The sequence below is a fragment of the Nuphar pumila genome, chromosome 12 (genome assembly GCF_984573655.1).
Source record: "Nuphar pumila chromosome 12, dmNupPumi1.hap1.1, whole genome shotgun sequence".
Classification (NCBI taxonomy): domain Eukaryota; kingdom Viridiplantae; phylum Streptophyta; class Magnoliopsida; order Nymphaeales; family Nymphaeaceae; genus Nuphar; species Nuphar pumila.
Window position 1 is genome coordinate 6882284 of NC_143260.1, and position 18397 is coordinate 6900680.

The following is an 18397-nucleotide window of genomic DNA, read 5'->3' on the forward strand; positions in this document are numbered from 1 at the left end:
CATTTTGGTTAGAATTTTAGAGGTTTTATATATATTTTTTTTCAATTAACATATATAAGAATCATGTTAGAATTTAGGGTTTAAAAATTTTTTAACCATGCAATTGGGACCACCCTAGTTTAGAATAATGACTCCACCCCATAATGCAAGTGCTTTTAACTGGTGAGCTCTGTAAGGGCTTGGGTGTCATAACCACACTGGGATTTACCTTGTAGGGAGGGCGGGCCCATTAAGTGACCTGCTTCCAGGCAAGGCTTGCTTATTATAAAACTAAAATAAGATAAAATAAAATTGCACATCTTTAAAATGTTTTAAATACTGGCTTTATTCCCGGTCCTGATCTCAAAAAGCACCAAGGTTTTTGAGAGCAATGTTGTAAGAATCTCTTGGGCCCTGAATCGAACGAGGGACCGATTTGGGGCTGAAGCCAACTGATCTGGCCAACTTTTATCAACAAAATGACACATGCATTAAAATATTAATAACTTTTTGTGACCATTTTTAAGATTCATTTGAAAAAAGGCAAATCAAGTCGGTCCCGTATATATTTTCTGCCAATACGATATGAATTGGCCGATTGGCATCGATACCAACATCATTTGTGTACAACTAATTATACTGTATCGACGAATTTGCACATCTTATTAAGCTTATAAATGTTTTGAATACTCCGAGCTTATCCCCAGTGCAAATCATATATAAACACGAACCATTCAAGGCCAGCCAAATTCCTCCGTATCATGCACATGACTCTAGCTTTAAGCTTCTCAATCAGAGACATTACATCCATAACAAATCTTCATTACACCACTTCCATGTAAAGTACCAAGTTAGCAGCTTGCAAACTAGTCCATAGATACGCACAGTACTGAAAGAACATTTGAGAACAATCTTACCGCAGAGGAACAGATACAGCAGCATCTCGGACACAAACAATTACAAGTAGGAATGATCCTAAGCATTATCATGGCAAAGACTTAATTATACTTGGGGCAGATAAAGGAAGTTAACTCAGACTTAAACTCCCAGAGAAAAAACCAGAGCACCGCAACAGTGCGCTGCTCCCACAATCCTGTGGACCATTACATATAACTCTTTTGCAATGCTTTTTCTTTTTTCAGCATAGACAAAGCAGTCGTATAAGCGGACGTTTTGATGATATTTTGATGTTCCATCAAAAACAGACCAATGGCATCTTCATATGCAGATGACTTCACAGCTTTCAGCTTCTGACTGTTGGTATATATCACCCATCTAGATCACTCTTGGAACTCAACAAATTGGAAACATCAGAGATTCCGCATTCCAAGTGGCATGTGATTCAGTGAACTGAACACATCAGAGATTCCGCATTACAAGCACCACACTTTCGGGGTTGGTTTTGACATCCCATAAATAAATTTTATGATAATTCGATCTCTTGCACCATGAAAACGTGGGTGAATACGCAGTCTGGCACATCTTGGTTGATCACACACCGTGAACACAACGAATTTCAATGCCATATAATCACACTGCTTGTCGAGATGACGATGCCAGGATCAACACGAACTTAACAGACCTACAGAACCAGAAAGTGGAAGAATGTCAGCCAAAGACAACCAGATGCATATAATCGTGAGAAAGTGTGTGAGCACACATTCCCACACAATGCCCCCAGTTTTTTTCTCAGGCATGTCATGAATGGAACCATTCAAAGTTGCATTTATACAAATCCAGTCAGAATCAAATCATAGTTGTAAGTCTTGGTTTCCGGATTTTCATAGCAAGGAACAATCTTGCCATATTTTAAGACATTGTGGAAAATTCATTTTAGAATTGCCAAATTATTTCCAAATATGTGGGACATGGTGGGTCAGAAGATGATAATGATCACAATGATTATGAGATAATGATGTTATAGGTGGCAATTGTGGCAAAATGATGATGATGAAAATAAAAAGATAGAATGATGAAGATGGTGATGATGATGACAGGAAGAAATTAATGATCATGCTGATGGTGATGATCACGATGATGATGAATAGGATTATGGCAAGACTGATGATGATGCAAAAAAGATGGCGATGACATGACAATACAATGCCTGCATATCAGCATATGTGTACATTGTGCATCACACACACACACACACACACACACACACACACACAGAGGTCCAAACCGCTAACTAGAAAAGCCACCCAAAGTAGGCTCCTAGTAATGGATGTATCTTTCAGATGGGCCCTTCGATTCAAACTGACCCATGGACCATATACCATGCGACTATAGGCTGCTTCCCATTACACATCACATAACCCATATGCAGAAGTAACAAAAATTCCACAGAAGAAATCAGAATACTTGAACAAGCATACCAAATAATTGGTCGCAATGTCATGAAGAAATAAATGAGCCTCACTTTTCCATACATCTAGCACCAATATCCTGACAGTTAAACAATAATCAGTGATCAATTTACAGTGAAAAGTAGTAAAGAAAGACTTGCTTGCAATGAAAAAGACTGGATCATCATGAAAAGTTAATCTTCATGTTTGGATGAAGCAATACCAACACTCTAGAAACTAAACAAAATTCAGCATCTAACCACCGATAAATAAGTTAAAATTTTGACATAACCTAGCAATCACAAATGCAGAAAAGGAAACCAGGAGAGACAAAATCTTTCATTTTAAAACAAATAGAAAGCATATAAACATGCACGCCATCCACCGAAATGCCATATAAACAACAGATACCTATTTACTAGCAGTAGATAAGTAATCATTCTGAAAGAATCATCACAGGAAAAAAAGTGTATAGTACGTAGACAATCACATACCAAAGTACATTTATCTCAAAACATTATACAGCATCTAAACATAGTTCCAGCATAGCTGCTGAGACTTTCTTCATACCCATATGCATTAAAGATACTTGAAACCTGGACAGAGCATCTACTGTAAAGAGAGAACTAACATGGAATTATGCAACTTGAAATATGCAAAAATTATTCAGTACACATCTATTGCAGATATAATTGCTATATGTGGAGGGATAAGTATGATCTGATTGGACTACATCAAGGATCAGCTTCAAGCTCATGCTTATTTGCATTAATCATATATGAAGTAACATCCTCTATTCAAGATGAGGCTCAATGATGCTTGTTTCCAAATTAGTGTCAATTGTCGATCAGACGAGATAAGATATTTACAAAAAACTAACACTTTAATAAAATACCAAAAAATGGTTTAAGAGTTAGTAGAATAAACTTTAACTCAAAATATAGAGAAGTAGATGCTATATTAAAGATAGAAAACCTTGCAATACAACAATGCAAAAATATTGATAAATAACTCTACTATACAGCAAGATGGCGGTTTTGATAAAGATATGATGGATGAGATTTGTGTTAATTAGATGAAGTAGAGGTGAGCCAATTAGAATGTTACATAATAAGCTAATACCATTATATGGTGTTGAGTGTTGGGCAGTTAACATGTGACAAAAAGAGAGGGCACAAATGAATATGCTGGAAAATGATTAGCAGTCGTGTCAAAAAAAATATACTAATAATAATGAATGTCATCTAAGAGGGTTTGGACATATCCCTTAGAGACCTATCACAACACTAGTGAGAAAGGTTGACAAGAAGTTAAAAAGAATTAGGACTAAAATTATAAAAGGTACCATCAAAGACTCAAGGGAGGCTGTGAGGAGGAACAACAGATTGTGGGCTGACCCACATAGCTACAACATGGCTTGATAACAATATCAATATGATATATAACTGTCATTCTAAATATACATTTTTGCGCAAAAAATATTGTGTGGTCTTATAATCACATTTGATCACCACAAATTAATAAAATAAATATAAATGACCCAAAGGATAGCACACGAACCAGACGGCAACAGACAACAATAAACAAGATGCCCTTTCCCCATGACCTACTCAGTCAAGGCATTGTCAACACAAAACTAAACCCTATTAAATTGAATAACATCACCCAAATTGGGCCTATCCTACCAGATCACACAGTGATATGGAAAAATTGAATAAGTTTAACTCTAAACTGAAACTAATCTGAATATGACCAGGTTCTCATGTTGCATGTTCAAAGTTTCAGATCTTTTCATCTGCATGGATCTAGATTTTAGAAGCTGTTCTTTAATAACTAGAACACAAGAATTAAGCAACTACAAGTAGAAAGAAGTCCTGAAACAAAAGTTTATGTTTTCGATCTATGTCACAGGGACTCGGCAAACCACATCAACGCACCCGTGTCGACACAACGTGATGCGGTCAATGCACCTGGTGCGGTCAACGCACCCAGGGTCATTTGTGTCTAATTTTTAGACTTAAAAAAAATTTATGCCCGATGAACTTTGCTTCTGAGGGAGGATTAGGGCAAAAATTTTTTTGCCCTAATCCTCCCGACCTCTCCTCCTGAAGCCTCCACCGGACCCCGGCGACGCCGCTAACCGCTCTACCTATGCACTCCTCCTCAAGTACGCTCTCTCCTCTCCGACTCCCTCTGCTCTCCTCCTCTCCTCTTCGACTCTCTCTACTCTCCTCCTCTCCTCTTCGACTCTCTCTACTCTCCTCTCCTCTTCGACCCCTCCCCTGCCAACAGGGAGCGCAGGGAGGGGGCTCGACCCATCCCCAACACAAAGAGGGTGCAGGGAGGGGGTGTAATGAAATGGATGGAATCCGATACACATGCAAGAACATGTAATAACAAACTTTCAATCAAGTTGAATGCTTGATTGAATCACCGAAATACCCACACAAGGGTCCTACAATAATTGATATTGTATAAATTCACTCATAAGAGTGTTAGAGATTACAAGGCCTTTTAGGCCAATTTATAGAGCAAGGCACCATTGGGGGCAGTCCAAGGTGACTGTTGGGCTGCTCCCAACGGTCAGAATTATGACCGTTGGGAGCAGCTCCAACAGTCACTTGGAGTTGCTCCCAATGTTACAGAAATTGAAAAAGCTGCAAAAGCTGAAAATAAAAAGAAATAAACAGAAAAAAGAAATAAGGACTGTCAGCCCCTATTGGGCTGATGCCTATTACAGTGAAAGTACCGAAATACCCTTGATGGATATTTCGGTTTACAACACTTTAAATATACATATATGTATATGTATATGTAATTCTGTGTCTTAACATACATATACATACACATGTATATGCATATCTTACATATCTTAACAGGGGGCTCTGCCCCTCCCCTGCACAAAGAGGGAGGACAGGGAGGGGGCTCGGCCCCTCCCGTGCACAAATTTTATATATATAAAAAATTTATTTTTGCCGCACCCCCCACCCATGTGACATAGTTTTCGATTTGGTTTCCACAAGAACACAAATGACCAACTTTCAGATCAGCAAAAATACAAACATTCAAAAATAACAAAATAATATGATTTAAAAAGCCGAACCAATAAAATAGACTTCCTTGAAGAAGAGAAAGCCTGCAGAAAGTTGAAGATAAACCAAATGACCACGCTGAGTTGAATATGGACAAAGACAAGACCATTTAAAAATAAAGACATCAGTAACAAACTTTTAACAGAAACATAAAAAGGAAAAACAGGATTAAGAGAGCAAAACCTGTTACAGAAAGGAGACAAAATGGACTGGGATGATATACAGTGAATGATGGTACATACATACATGTATGATTATGTATACATTTTTTGCCTTTTTTAATAGGGGCAGCCACTATGTGTCTCTCGCTGGTTGGTTTGGGGGGGGGGGGGGGGGGGGAGAGAGAACAGTATATGCATACAGATTTGAAGGGTCAAAAAAACTCAATCAGGGTGACCTAATTCTTTCCCAGAACTACCTGATTCATGGCCAAACCAAGCTGATCTGTCAGGTTATAAAACTTCACTCAGAATTCAGAGTATCAAACAAAAGGAGACAGAGGTAAAAGCATAAGAAAATCTAAGACATGCAATGTCAAGCTGCCATGTACTCACTAGATCACGAAAAGAACCAAAGCAAAAGAGAGACAAGACAAACCTAAATCATTTTAGTTTATGATAAAGTTGAGGACTGATGATGAAATCCCATCAGAGTTCCACCGTCAATAAGCACTTATTCTTCCATAAGGAATAAGTTAACGTAAAAAGAGAATTAAATTAAATACATGATATAGGGCATAGAGATATGGAAAAAAGTAGGCTTAATCAAGGCATTCCAGGTCAACACCATGAAGCACCGTCTACCAACTTCAATCGGCATGTATTATAATGAGATTTCAAAGCATGAATGTGAAACACAGAAAACTTAGAACGACCAAATAACCAGTCATCTTCAACCTAGATAGTGGGCTGATAAAACAACTACCAAGACATGGAACAAAACTTTCAAATAAGATATTTCATTCTTAAAGTCATCCCCAGACCAACCTGATTCATGGCCAAACCAAGCTGATCTGTCAGGATATAAAACTTCACTCAGAATTCAGAGTATCAAACAAAAGGAAATAGAGGTCAAAGCATAAGAAAATCTAAGACATGCAATGTCAGGCTGCCATGTACTCGCTAGATCAGGAAAAGAACCAGAGCAAAAGAGAGACAAGGCAAACCTAAATCATTTTAGCTTATGATAAAGTTGAGGACTGATGATGAAATCCCATCAGAGCTCGACCGTCAATAAGCACTTATTCTGCACTTATTCTTCCATACGGAATAAGTTAAGGTAAAAAGAGAAATAAATTAAACACATGATATAGGGCATAGAGATGTGGAAAAAATTAGGCTTAATCAAGGCATTCCAGGTCAACACCATGAAGCACCGTCTACCAATTTCAATCGGCATGTATTATAATGAGATTTCAAAGCATGAATGTGAAACACAGAAAACTTAGAACGACCAAATAACCAGTCATCTTCAACCTAGATAGTGGGCTGATAAAACAACTACCAAGACATGGAACAAAACTTTCAAATAAGATATTTCATTCTTAAAGTCATCCCCAGACCAACCTGATTCATGGCCAAACCAAGCTGATCTGTCAGGATATAAAACTTCACACAGAATTCAGAGTATCAAACAAAAGGAAATAGAGGTCAAAGCATAAGAAAATCTAAGACATGCAATGTCAGGCTGCCATGTACTCGCTAGATCAGGAAAAGAACCAAAGCAAAAGAGAGACAAGGCAAACCTAAATCATTTTAGCTTATGATAAAGTTGAGGACTGATGATGAAATCCCATCAGAGCTCGACCGTCAATAAGCACTTATTCTGTACTTATTCTTCCATACGGAATAAGTTAAGGTAAAAAGAGAAATAAATTAAACACATGATATAGGGCATAGAGATGTGGAAAAAATTAGGCTTAATCAAGGCATTCCCGGTCAACACCATGAAGGAACGTCTACTAATTTCAATCGGCATGTGTTATAATGAGATTTTAAAGCATGAAAATGTGAAACACAGAAAACTTAGAACGACCAAATAACCAGTCATCTTCAACCTAGATAGTGGGCTAATAAAACAACTACCAAGACATAGTAAGACATGGGACAAAACTTTCAAATAAGAGATTTCATTCTTAAAGTAGTTCCCAGACAAACCTGATTCATGGCCAAACCAAGCCTGATCTGTCAGGTTATGAAACTTCACTCAGAATTCAGAGTATCAAACAAAAGGAAATAGAGGTCAAAGCATAAGAAAATCTAAGACATGCAATGTCAGGCTGCCATGTACTCGCTAGATCAGGAAAAGAACCAAAGCAAAAGAGAGACAAGGCAAACCTAAATCATTTTAGCTTATGATAAAGTTGAGGACTGATGATGAAATCCCATCAGAGTTCGACCGTCAATAAGCACTTATTCTTCCATACGGAATAAGTCAAGGTAAAAAGAGAATTAAATTAAACACATGGTATAGGGCATAGAGATATGGAAAAAATTAGGCTTAATCAAGGCATTCCAGGTCAACACCATGAAGGAACGTCTACCAATTTCAATCAGCATGTGTTATAATGAGATTTTAAAGCATGAAAATGTGAAACACAGAAAACTTAGAACGACCAAATAACCAGTCATCTTCAACCTAGATAGTGGACTGATAAAACAACTACCAAGACATGGAACAAAACTTTCAAATAAGAGATTTCATTCTTAAAGTCATCCCCAGACCAACCTGATTCATGGCCAAACCAAGCTGATCTGTCAGGTTATAAAACTTCACTCAGAATTCAGAGTATCAAACAAAAGGAAATAGAGGTCAAAGCATAAGAAAAACTAAGACATGCAATGTCAGGCTGCCATGTACTTGCTAGATCAGGAAAAGAACCAAAGCAAAAGAGAGACAAGGCAAACCTAAATCATTTTAGCTTATGATAAAGTTGAGGACTGATGATGAAATCCCATCAGAGCTCGACCGTCAATAAGCACTTATTCTGTACTTATTCTTCCATACGGAATAAGTTAAGGTAAAAAGAGAAATAAATTAAACACATGATATAGGGCATAGAGATGTGGAAAAAATTAGGCTTAATCAAGGCATTCCAGGTCAACACCATGAAGGAACGTCTACTAATTTCAATCGGCATGTGTTATAATGAGATTTTAAAGCATGAAAATGTGAAACACAGAAAACTTAGAACGACCAAATAACCAGTCATCTTCAACCTAGATAGTGGGCTGATAAAACAACTACCAAGACATAGTAAGACATGGAACAAAACTTTCAAATAAGAGATTTCATTCTTAGAGTCGTTCTTGACTTGGCTGATCAAAAACTCAATTAGGGTGACCTAATTTTTTCCCAGACCAACCTGATTCATGGCCAAACCAAGCTGGTCTATCAGGTTGTAAAATTTTATTCAGAACTCAGAGTATAAAACAAAAGGAAATACAGATAAGAAGGAAAAACCCTAGAAAGCAAAAGAAAAACTAAGATACGCAATGTTGGGCTGCCATGCACTCGCTGGATGAGGAGAAGAATGACAAGCAAAATAGAGACAAGCAGACACAAATCATTTTAGCCTATGATAAAGTTGAGAACTGATGACGAAATCCCATCAGATCTCGACCGTCAATAAGCACTTATTCTTTAATAAGTAAAGGTAAAAAGAGAATAAAATTAAGCACAACATATAGGACTTAGAAACAATGTTGTCAGTATCGGCCTGTATCGGCTGATACATATTGTATCGGCAGAAAATCGATATGATACTAACCTGAATCCGCTATTTTTTAATAAATGTAAAAAAATGCTTAAAATTAATTTTTTTAATATTATTCTAATATTATTTTAATGGTTTTAACATGTTTCATGTTTTGATTGACACGAAATACCTTTTCTATTATTTTTATTCAGAACGATTCACTTGAGAATCAGTATCGGCCGATTCACCTGAATCGTGAGCCAAACGATTCAGGGCCAATACCAACATTGCTTAGAAATACAAAAAAATAAGGCTTAATCAAGGCATTCCAGGTCGACCCCATGAAGGATCCTCTACCAATTTCAATCAGCATGTGTTATAAAGAGATTTCAACTTGACAAACGCATGAGAAACACAGAAAGCTTAGAACGACCAAATAGCCAGTGATCTTCAACCTAAATAGTGGGCTAATAATAAAACAACTACCAAGACATAGTAAGACATGGAACAGAACTTTCAAATAAGAGATTTCCTTCATAAATCCATTCTTGAATAGCTGGTCAAAAAACTCAACTAGGGTGACCTTGTTCTTTCCAAGATCAATCTGATTCATGGCCAAACCAAGCTGATCTGTCAGGTTATAAAATTTTATTCAGAATTCAGAGTATCAAACAAAAAATAAAAAAGAACACCCTTAAAAAGCAAAAGAAAGACTAAGACATTCAAGGTTGGACTGCCATGCACTAGCTACATAGGAAAAGAACCAAAAGCAAAACAGAAACAAGGCAAACCCAAATCAGTTTAGCTTATTATAAAGTTGAGGACTAATGATGAAATCCCATCAGAGCTCGACTGTCAATATGCACTTATTCTTGCATAAGGAATAAGTAAAGGTAAGAAGGGAACTACATTAAACACATGATATAGGGCATAGAGATATGAAAAAAAAGGCTTAATCAAGGCATTCCAGGTCAACACGATGAAGGATCCTCTAACAATTTCAATCAGCATGTGTTATAATGAGATTTTAAAGCATGAAAATGTGAAACACAGAAAACTTAGAACGACCAAATAACCAGTCATCTTCAACCTAGATAGTGGGCTAGTAATAAAACAACTACCAAGACATAGTAAGACATGGAACAAAACTTTCAAATAAGAGATTTACTTCTTAAAGCAGTTCTTGACTTAGCCCGCCAAAAACTCAATTAGGGTGATATAATTTTTCCCAGACCAACCTGATATAAAACAAAAGGAAATAGAGATAAAAAGGAATACCCCTAGAAAGCAAGAGGAAAACTAAATAGAGATAAAAAGGAATACCCCTAGAAAGCAAGAGAAAAACTAAGACATGCAATGTTGGGCTGCCATGCACTCGCTGGACAGGAGAAGAACGACAAGCAAAATAGAGATAAGCAGACCCAAATCATTTTAGCTTATGAAAAAGTTGAGAACTGATGATGAAATCCCATCAGAGCTTGACCGTCAATAAGCACTTATTCTTTCATAAGGAATAAGGCAAGAGAATAAAATTAAGCACATCATAAAGGACTTAAAAATACAGAAAACATGAGGTTTAATCAAGGCACTCCAGGTTAACAACATGAAAGTCTTGTACCAATTACAATCAGCATGTATTATAATCCTGGCCACAAGCCAATATATAGGCAACATATCATTCGCTATCAATATTGGTATCACCTATGTATTATCATGCTAAATTATCAGTAACTTAACAGTTATTAATAATTTATAGGTAGAGAACAAAAATATATTTAGTACTTGTTCCAAACAAGAACAACAATATTATGTGATTAATATTACCAACTTTTAATATTACAAATAAAATAAAGCATGGTTCTGTACTAAGATTTACGCCTATACCTATTTGGATCAGAACCAAAACCTAGAAAAGGCCCCTTAAGTTATAATAGTCAAATCATATATCTAAAGCTAAATAAATTAATTATCAATTAAAATCCTTAGAAACTAATTGAGTTTGATGGCTCAATTTTATGAAATATCAATAGAATTTTGAAATAGGTAAAATAACAGCAAAAATATGTGGAAGACTGGAAGTCATACTTTATGCATCGTGATAATTTTTTTACCTATATAATTTGTATCAGATATGTTTTAAATTTTATTGCTATATATCATTTTTTCCTTATATACAGGTGATACTGTTATATGGCTATAATGAGAGCTCAACTTGACTGACACATGAAAATGTGAAACACTACAAAACTTAGAATGGCCAAATAGCCAGCAATATTTAACCTAGATAATGGGCTAATATAACAACTAGCAAGACATAGTATAACATGGAACAAAACTTTCAAATAAGAGATTTCTTTCTTAAAACCATTATTGACCAGCTGGTTACAGCACCAGTAGACTACTACAAAAAAGAAGTCCAACAACTACTGCTACCAGGTTGAAAAAATGGCATGAAGACATTACATGGACTCTCAAGTACAATAACTCAATGGTTTAACTAAAGTAGAACATACAACAGATTCAGAAAAGTAACAGCACTTACTTGACCACTTAACTCATCCAGTTGGCTGCAGCAGCGCTCATGCTTCATCAAAGACCAATTTTCCCTTTACATTTCTGTGGACAAGATGTTCCCATCACTTGCTGGTCTATGGGATGAGATCTCCACTGCATTCTCATACCCATAATCCCATCCCATAAGTTTCTATATGTTGGTATCTATGAGTTTGACATATGACCTTCCTCGCATGCAAGGAGTCAGCTATTAACCAACCTATTTGCTACCAACAGCAAACCTGCTGAGGAACAGCAAGACCAAGCTAACATGTTCTTCAGCCACCAGCATGGCTGATTCCATTAAGCTCTAGTATGAGTAACCAACCAACCAACCAAACCATGTACTAGGGCTGAAACCAAAACCAAATGCCTTTGTAACCAAACAGGACACATTGGGAAGCACATTTGGCTCCGAATCCAAAAAGAAACAAACTTGGGCCTGTAGGCACCACAAGAAGCTAGAAACTCTACCAGAAAGAACCATATTCTAAAGAAAAACGCACTCAGTATGTCCTAGATAAAATAAAAACACTTTGCCTTACACATTCAGCCAACAGGATGAACATTACCTACACAAACCATTGACTCTAGTACAGCAAAAAGTGAATATGGCATGAGCCAACAAACAACTAATATCAAGATTCGGTAAACAAATAGACAAGTTGCATCAGAGAACTTGCTGCAGATGCTAAAATCAATCCAATTCATCTAAGCCTAAGGGTTTTTCATACATGTTGCATACTACCTCCCACCAATATTCTAGTGTATGGTGATATCTAACATTGACAACAATGTGCAAGCTCTGCTTCTGTGAAATGAGGCAAAAATGATTTAATCAACCTCCCCTGCTGAGTATAACAAGCCAAAAGAGTGCCAGAAGAAGTTCCCCATCTTGTCAGTGAAACTGTGCAGGTGAAATACATCTAAAAGTAATGGTAGAAATGACGGAAACAAATCTTAATTTAACCCCAACAATTACCAGAAAAAATGAGGCAGAGGGTGGAATTAATCTCATCCTGATAATAAAAAATAGATCAGTAACTTCCAGTTACTTTAAATTGGTCTGTGCTAGGAACATGATCATGCTACACTCTTTCAGCTCACTTCAACCTTCCTTCCATAACAAGAATGGTTTCATACATGACATCAATAATCCACACTACACAGTCTACATACCCAGCATATATGTGACCCCCTATTTGTCGATTGCTGTTGGTTCAGTGACCTCTATGAGTTATTTAGGAGGTGGATACTGGATACCTACACATTTCCCGAGTTTTTATGCATATGGAGCTGCTATCACATTCAGTTATTACCAATATTCAAAGAGCATTCCTAGTGGAGATTGGGTGTAGACTGATGGAAAGAGACAGATAATAGATTAAATTTGCCAAGTGTGCACCACAAGCAATATAACTAGCCCATCAGGAAAGGCATTCAAAATGGTACCATATCCCTGTGGAAATGGAGATCATAGCAAACCTCCAAGACTTCAGCAACAGAAGTTATATTCAATTACAAGTCATCCCTTCATGCATGTGTAGGAAAGACTCCTAAGTGTGCATTTCAGATGAAACCGGACACTTATTTTTCCAATGGAAGTGTTTGGCTTTTTCTCTTTAAAAATACATTGACGATCACATTGACAACCAAAAAGACACCCCCAAGTAATCCATGACAATACAAGGAGAACTATCCTAAAAAAAGCAAAATAGGTTGTATTGTTCAGCTGCTGAGAAGCTCAGAAGCAAGCACCAAAGGAAAAAACATGTTTGTGTTTCCATTGAGACTGATGGAGACAAGTAGACTGCAATTTGCCAGGTGCACACAATAGCTCGTCAAGAAATCCTTCAAGAATGATACACCATAGGCCCAGGGAAGTGGAAAAAACATGTTTGTGTTTCCATTGAGACTGATGGAGACAAGTAGACTGCAATTTGCCAGGTGCACACAATAGCTCGTCAAGAAATCCTTCAAGAATGATACACCATAGCCCCAGTGAAGTGGAGATTACAACAAACTTATAAAAACAGAAGTATCCAAGAACAGCCACATTCATACATCCACATAGAAAAGGGACCAATGCATGTATTCCAGAATCTGGAGACTCAGTTCTTCACTGGAAGTATTTGGTTTTCCATTTCAAAAATATATTGACAAATACGGCAGCAAGCTTACTATTCTTTACTTGGAATTCTTAAGCAACAAAACATGGTGAGGCGACAACCCAAGAAAACCTAAAAACTACAGAACCCAATTTTTATATCTTCAGCTTCTGGGAGGCTTAAAACTGTAAAAGCAAGCATCATAAAAAGAAAACGATAGAATCCAGGAAAATAGACCATGAACATAATGAGGATTGAAGTAAATTCTTCAGATAGTGATGCCAGATTTTCTCTCATACATGTCAGTAATCATTAAAATACTAATATGTGCAAGTAACATCATTCAAAATGCCGAAAGTAGCTGCAATAAGCATTTCTTCTCCAAGATGGTGTTCATGACAAGCAACTTCAAACCCTGACTGATGTAAATTGTAAATTGCAGCCTTAAATACCATTGCAGATAAGCAACACCAGAAACTGCAAAAGAAACATTCCATCGCACATTTATCGACGAGTATAAGCACGTTGCACGTCATATGCACCCCATGAACCAGGGCCAGATCCATACTGGGGACCACTTTCTTGACCACCCTGAACCTGAAATGAAGCATGGGAAACAGATTTTCACTACATGGCACAGCTTAATAGGGAGAACAACACATTTTCACAATCAAACCAAAAAAATGAGAAAAACATTGAGTTAAGAAGATTAAATGTTTAAGAAATAGCATACAGGATTCATTCCATAACCAGCAGGATAGGAGTTCCCTCCGTAACCAATTTCAGGGTTCCCATAGCTTCCACCATAACCGCTACCTACACATAACCAAATAACAAGAAGACAATTAAAAGTCATAATATTAATAACAACAATTAGTGACTTTACTGCCCAAGACTATAAGATCCACATGGCCAGGTATACAATAACTTCAATATACCTGGATTTCCACCAGTAGTAGCAGCAGCAGAAGCATGAACTCTTTTCTCTGCATTAACAACCTCAGCACGTAATTTCTCCACTTCACGAGCCATTGAGATCAAATTCTTTTCCATTGCCTGACCCTGTTCATGACATTCAGCATTGTTCTTTTTCTCATACTCGATGGCAGCCCTATCATTCCACCACAAGATATCCAAAAAAACACATAGGATACAAAAGTCAGCAAAATAATGATAACTCATGTAGTGCATAAATGATAGATAAAACACACAAGAAATACACATGCACACAGATGTGTTTACTTTTATACATATCTTTGAATTCATGCATGTGCATGCATCATTGTGCTCAAGGGAGCCATGTTACCTTGCCCGCTGCAATTCCTGCTTCATGGTTTCAATTTCAGATTTTAATGCAGGGGCCTGTTGCAGATCAGAAGATGCACGAGCCAGATCTTGAGTAAGTGCTTGGATCTGGCCAGTTAGCTCTTTCCTGGCAGCAATCAGCTTCTGAATATCAGCATGGACTTGCATAAGCTCAGCCCTCATAGGCTCTGTTGCATGCAAATCTGCTTCCAATTTCATTGACTTTTCATATGCTTCTCTCAGTTGAAGATCCTTCTCAGCCTGCAATCTACCAGCTGCATGAGACATATGGTGCAGCTCTTGTTGGGCAGCAGCTAATTCCTGCTTCAAGGCTACATGAGTTGCAGCTAACCTCTGATTGTCCACAAGGAGACCTTGAATTTCTTGGTGTTGGGCTGCAAGCCTCTCTTCTATCAGAACTGGATGAGGGAGCAGTGGTGCAGGGCCCCGTCCGAATGGAACGTCCCTAATGTCTTCAAGAAGCATCGGATGAGGCATTGGACCAGGGCCTCGGCCATATGGTAAATCATGAAGTGGTGGCAATCCACGTGGAGCAGCTTTGTTAGAATGGGGTTGCACACGATTTCTTCCTGACATGTTGATACTTATGCTGGCAGCTAAACCTGAGAAACTGCAGAGCATATTCACATATACAGATATCAACAACAAAAGATCGACTTTGGTAAAAAAAAACACAAAAATCATGATTGCCACAAATGATGCTATGTCTTTCCCCCCCAGAGAATACTTCTCTATCCGAGCATTGAACACTTTTTGGTGGGGGGAAAAACACAATCATGATCAAGAAAATCTACAACCAAAAAAAGAGAAAATGGTGAAAAAAAAAGCAAATCCATAGAAAGTTAGAAAATTGTTATTATGCCATGTTGGAGCATAAGTTTCACGAAGGAGACCAAGAAAACACTGCTCTATTAGTTCTGTTTTTTCAACTGATGCATATAATCTCCTGCAGCAAAATGCCAAAGAGTGTTCCACTGCACCAAGAATCCATGCAGCAGTTTGTTTTCTTTTGTCCAAAAAAACTGTTTCACAGAATCAGCTTGCTTTCATATCCCTCACTGTAGGAAATCAAATGAAGTTTGACTCATCTGACTTGACTCAGCAGCCCAGCCTTCAGGCTCAGTGTACCATACCATACAAATAATAAAAAACAACAAATGATAACAGGTAAAATCATTAATCTAGCAGTGCTTATGAATATAGTATCACCAAGAACAAACCGTGAGGTTTTTAAAAGCCAAAAGACTCATATTTTCTCAAACAACAGAATAATTGAAGCATTCTAAAAACTTCATCTAAACCATAGGACTTATAGCGCTTTTTCTTTCAACCTCAACCTTTCGCATAGGAATCTATGTTACAGCAGTGCATTATATCAGGCCTATCTCTGTGGGACACAACATGACACGCTAATGACATGTTCAAACATTATTTTATAAATTTTGTAATAGTTTCTACATAAATATTTCAATAACAAAAAAAAATTGTGCTCGTGTCCTGGTTCTCAAAAAAATGGTGTTGTGTATCGTACCCTTGTCAAATCTATGTATGTGTTTGTGTCCATGTGACATGGATAGGAACATACATTTGAAATGCATCAGATAGTCAAAAGCATAAATGATTGCCAATGGATCACCCTTATGGATGTTTGCTTGCATCCTATGCGATTCGAAATCACACGAGTTTCAAACTCATGGGATCCTAAATCACATGATGGACAATGTTATTACAAATAACATGAGGAGTAAAACGGGACCCAGTGTGATTTCTCATACCCCCCCTGCCCCGTTTTCTCATGTTTTCATGCACATGAGAAATGGGACAAATGAGAATCGTTCCCTCACGATTGTGAGAGAACGATTCTCATTTTGGGCCCAGGAAAAAATGCTCTTAATAAGCAAAACTAAACGAAGTGAGACAAGTTTCTTCAAACATATCGAGTAAAGATTCACAGACAGCTCCACGACTTAGTCGCACCCCCAAAATGAACCCACGTATTAAGTCTATTCCGCCCAAGTTCTTCCCCTTTTTTCCAAAACCTTTGCTGTTGTCAATTTCTAAAAGACTAGAAGGAAAAAGAAAAAAAGGACGAGCAAAGAAATTCTCAAAAAGAGAAAGCAAGAAGAAAAACAAATTGCAAAACTAAACAGATAAGCATAGATCTTCACAGATGAAGGCTCGTTTCCAACCAACTTCTTCTCCATACACGATTCGCCACGTTCGATTCGAAGGTAAATTTTACATAAAAACCTTATACCTAACACCCAAAAAAACTTCTTTACGAATAACGCAAGAACCCTAACTTCTCTTCCGAAAGCTCCCGTTTCAACACACAAAACCGATTGTTAGGGTTCAAAAAAGAAAGGGGAAAAAGAAAAACGATGAAGAAAACCAAAAACCTCAGGCGTTGAGAAATCCGAAACACGTCCAAACGCGATTCTAAACAAGCAAAAAAAATACAAAAAAATCCTGAATGAAAATCCTGTGATTCCTCTCTTACTGATCGATACAGACGAAAAGGAAGAAGGCAAACAAAGCAATCGGATAAATGAGGAAATTTTTTTCAAAAAAAAAAAAGATTGTACCCGAAGAAACGTGGAGGCGAAACCCTAACCACCTCTTTTGTTTGGTCTGGGGAGGGAGAGAAGAGAAGTAGAGAAGGAGGCCTCCGAATCGGAGAAAACCCTAACTTTGCCCTAATGGTTTTAGCGCGGGGAACTGGTTCCGGTGACCGGCTATAGCCGGTAAAGAATAAGAAAGGCGAAACTCATTTACGAAAATGCCCTTGCCCGGCCACGAAGGCTCCGCTCATGCTTTGGTAGGTGCCATTCCAACAATGTTGTCTCGTATCATTGCGAATTGGACGATTCGTTTTCGTATCGACAAAAAATCGATACGAAACCGACCTGAAGTGGCTTATTTTAAATAAATAAAAAATGGTCAAAATAGTTTTTATACTATTTTAATATTTTTGTGACATGTGTCTTTTTTGTGTTAAAAATAAAAATTAGCCGACTAGGTTCGATTCCCCACCCCACCCCACCCCACCCAATTGGAATTGCCCAATTCCCTTTATCGATGTGAGAATCGATTCGGTCCGAGAGATTCTTACAACATTGGGTGTAGGGTGTCAAGAGTTTAGCCAGATTCGATCTGTGCCAAACTCTATAGGGCTGGGTAGGGTCTGGGTATGGGTACGGGTACGGGTATGATGATAAATAAGAAGACCTGATTAAATCCCGGGTCACGGGTCAATTAATACATGGAGTCGGGTATAATTTGTGAGATTTTATA

General features: G+C 37.6%; 1 protein-coding gene and 1 long non-coding RNA gene across 3 annotated transcripts; both read right to left on the reverse strand.

Annotated features, from left to right (window-relative positions):
• Positions 1–780: 780 nt before the first annotated feature.
• Positions 781–4357, reverse strand: LOC149819821 (uncharacterized). Its single transcript, XR_016426639.1, has 2 exons — positions 2358–4357; positions 781–1561 (listed from the first exon to the last, which is right to left on the reverse strand). It is a non-coding gene; the product is annotated as an uncharacterized LOC149819821 (long non-coding RNA).
• A 9656-nt stretch (positions 4358–14013) lies between these two features.
• Positions 14014–17817, reverse strand: LOC149819822 (protein FLX-like 1). 2 transcript variants are annotated; one of them, XM_089983151.1, is made up of 5 exons: positions 17689–17817; positions 15084–15713; positions 14716–14888; positions 14511–14593; positions 14014–14374 (listed from the first exon to the last, which is right to left on the reverse strand). In XM_089983151.1, exons 2-5 carry the CDS (start codon positions 15677–15679, stop codon positions 14282–14284), a joined length of 945 nt encoding a protein of 314 aa, XP_089839277.1. In that variant the 5' UTR covers positions 15680–15713; positions 17689–17817; the 3' UTR covers positions 14014–14281. The 2 variants fall into 2 exon arrangements, with proteins under 2 accessions (XP_089839277.1, XP_089839276.1); XM_089983150.1 differs by lacking the exon at positions 17689–17817 and having other exon boundaries at positions 15084–17674.
• Between the last annotated feature and the right edge of the window lie 580 nt (positions 17818–18397).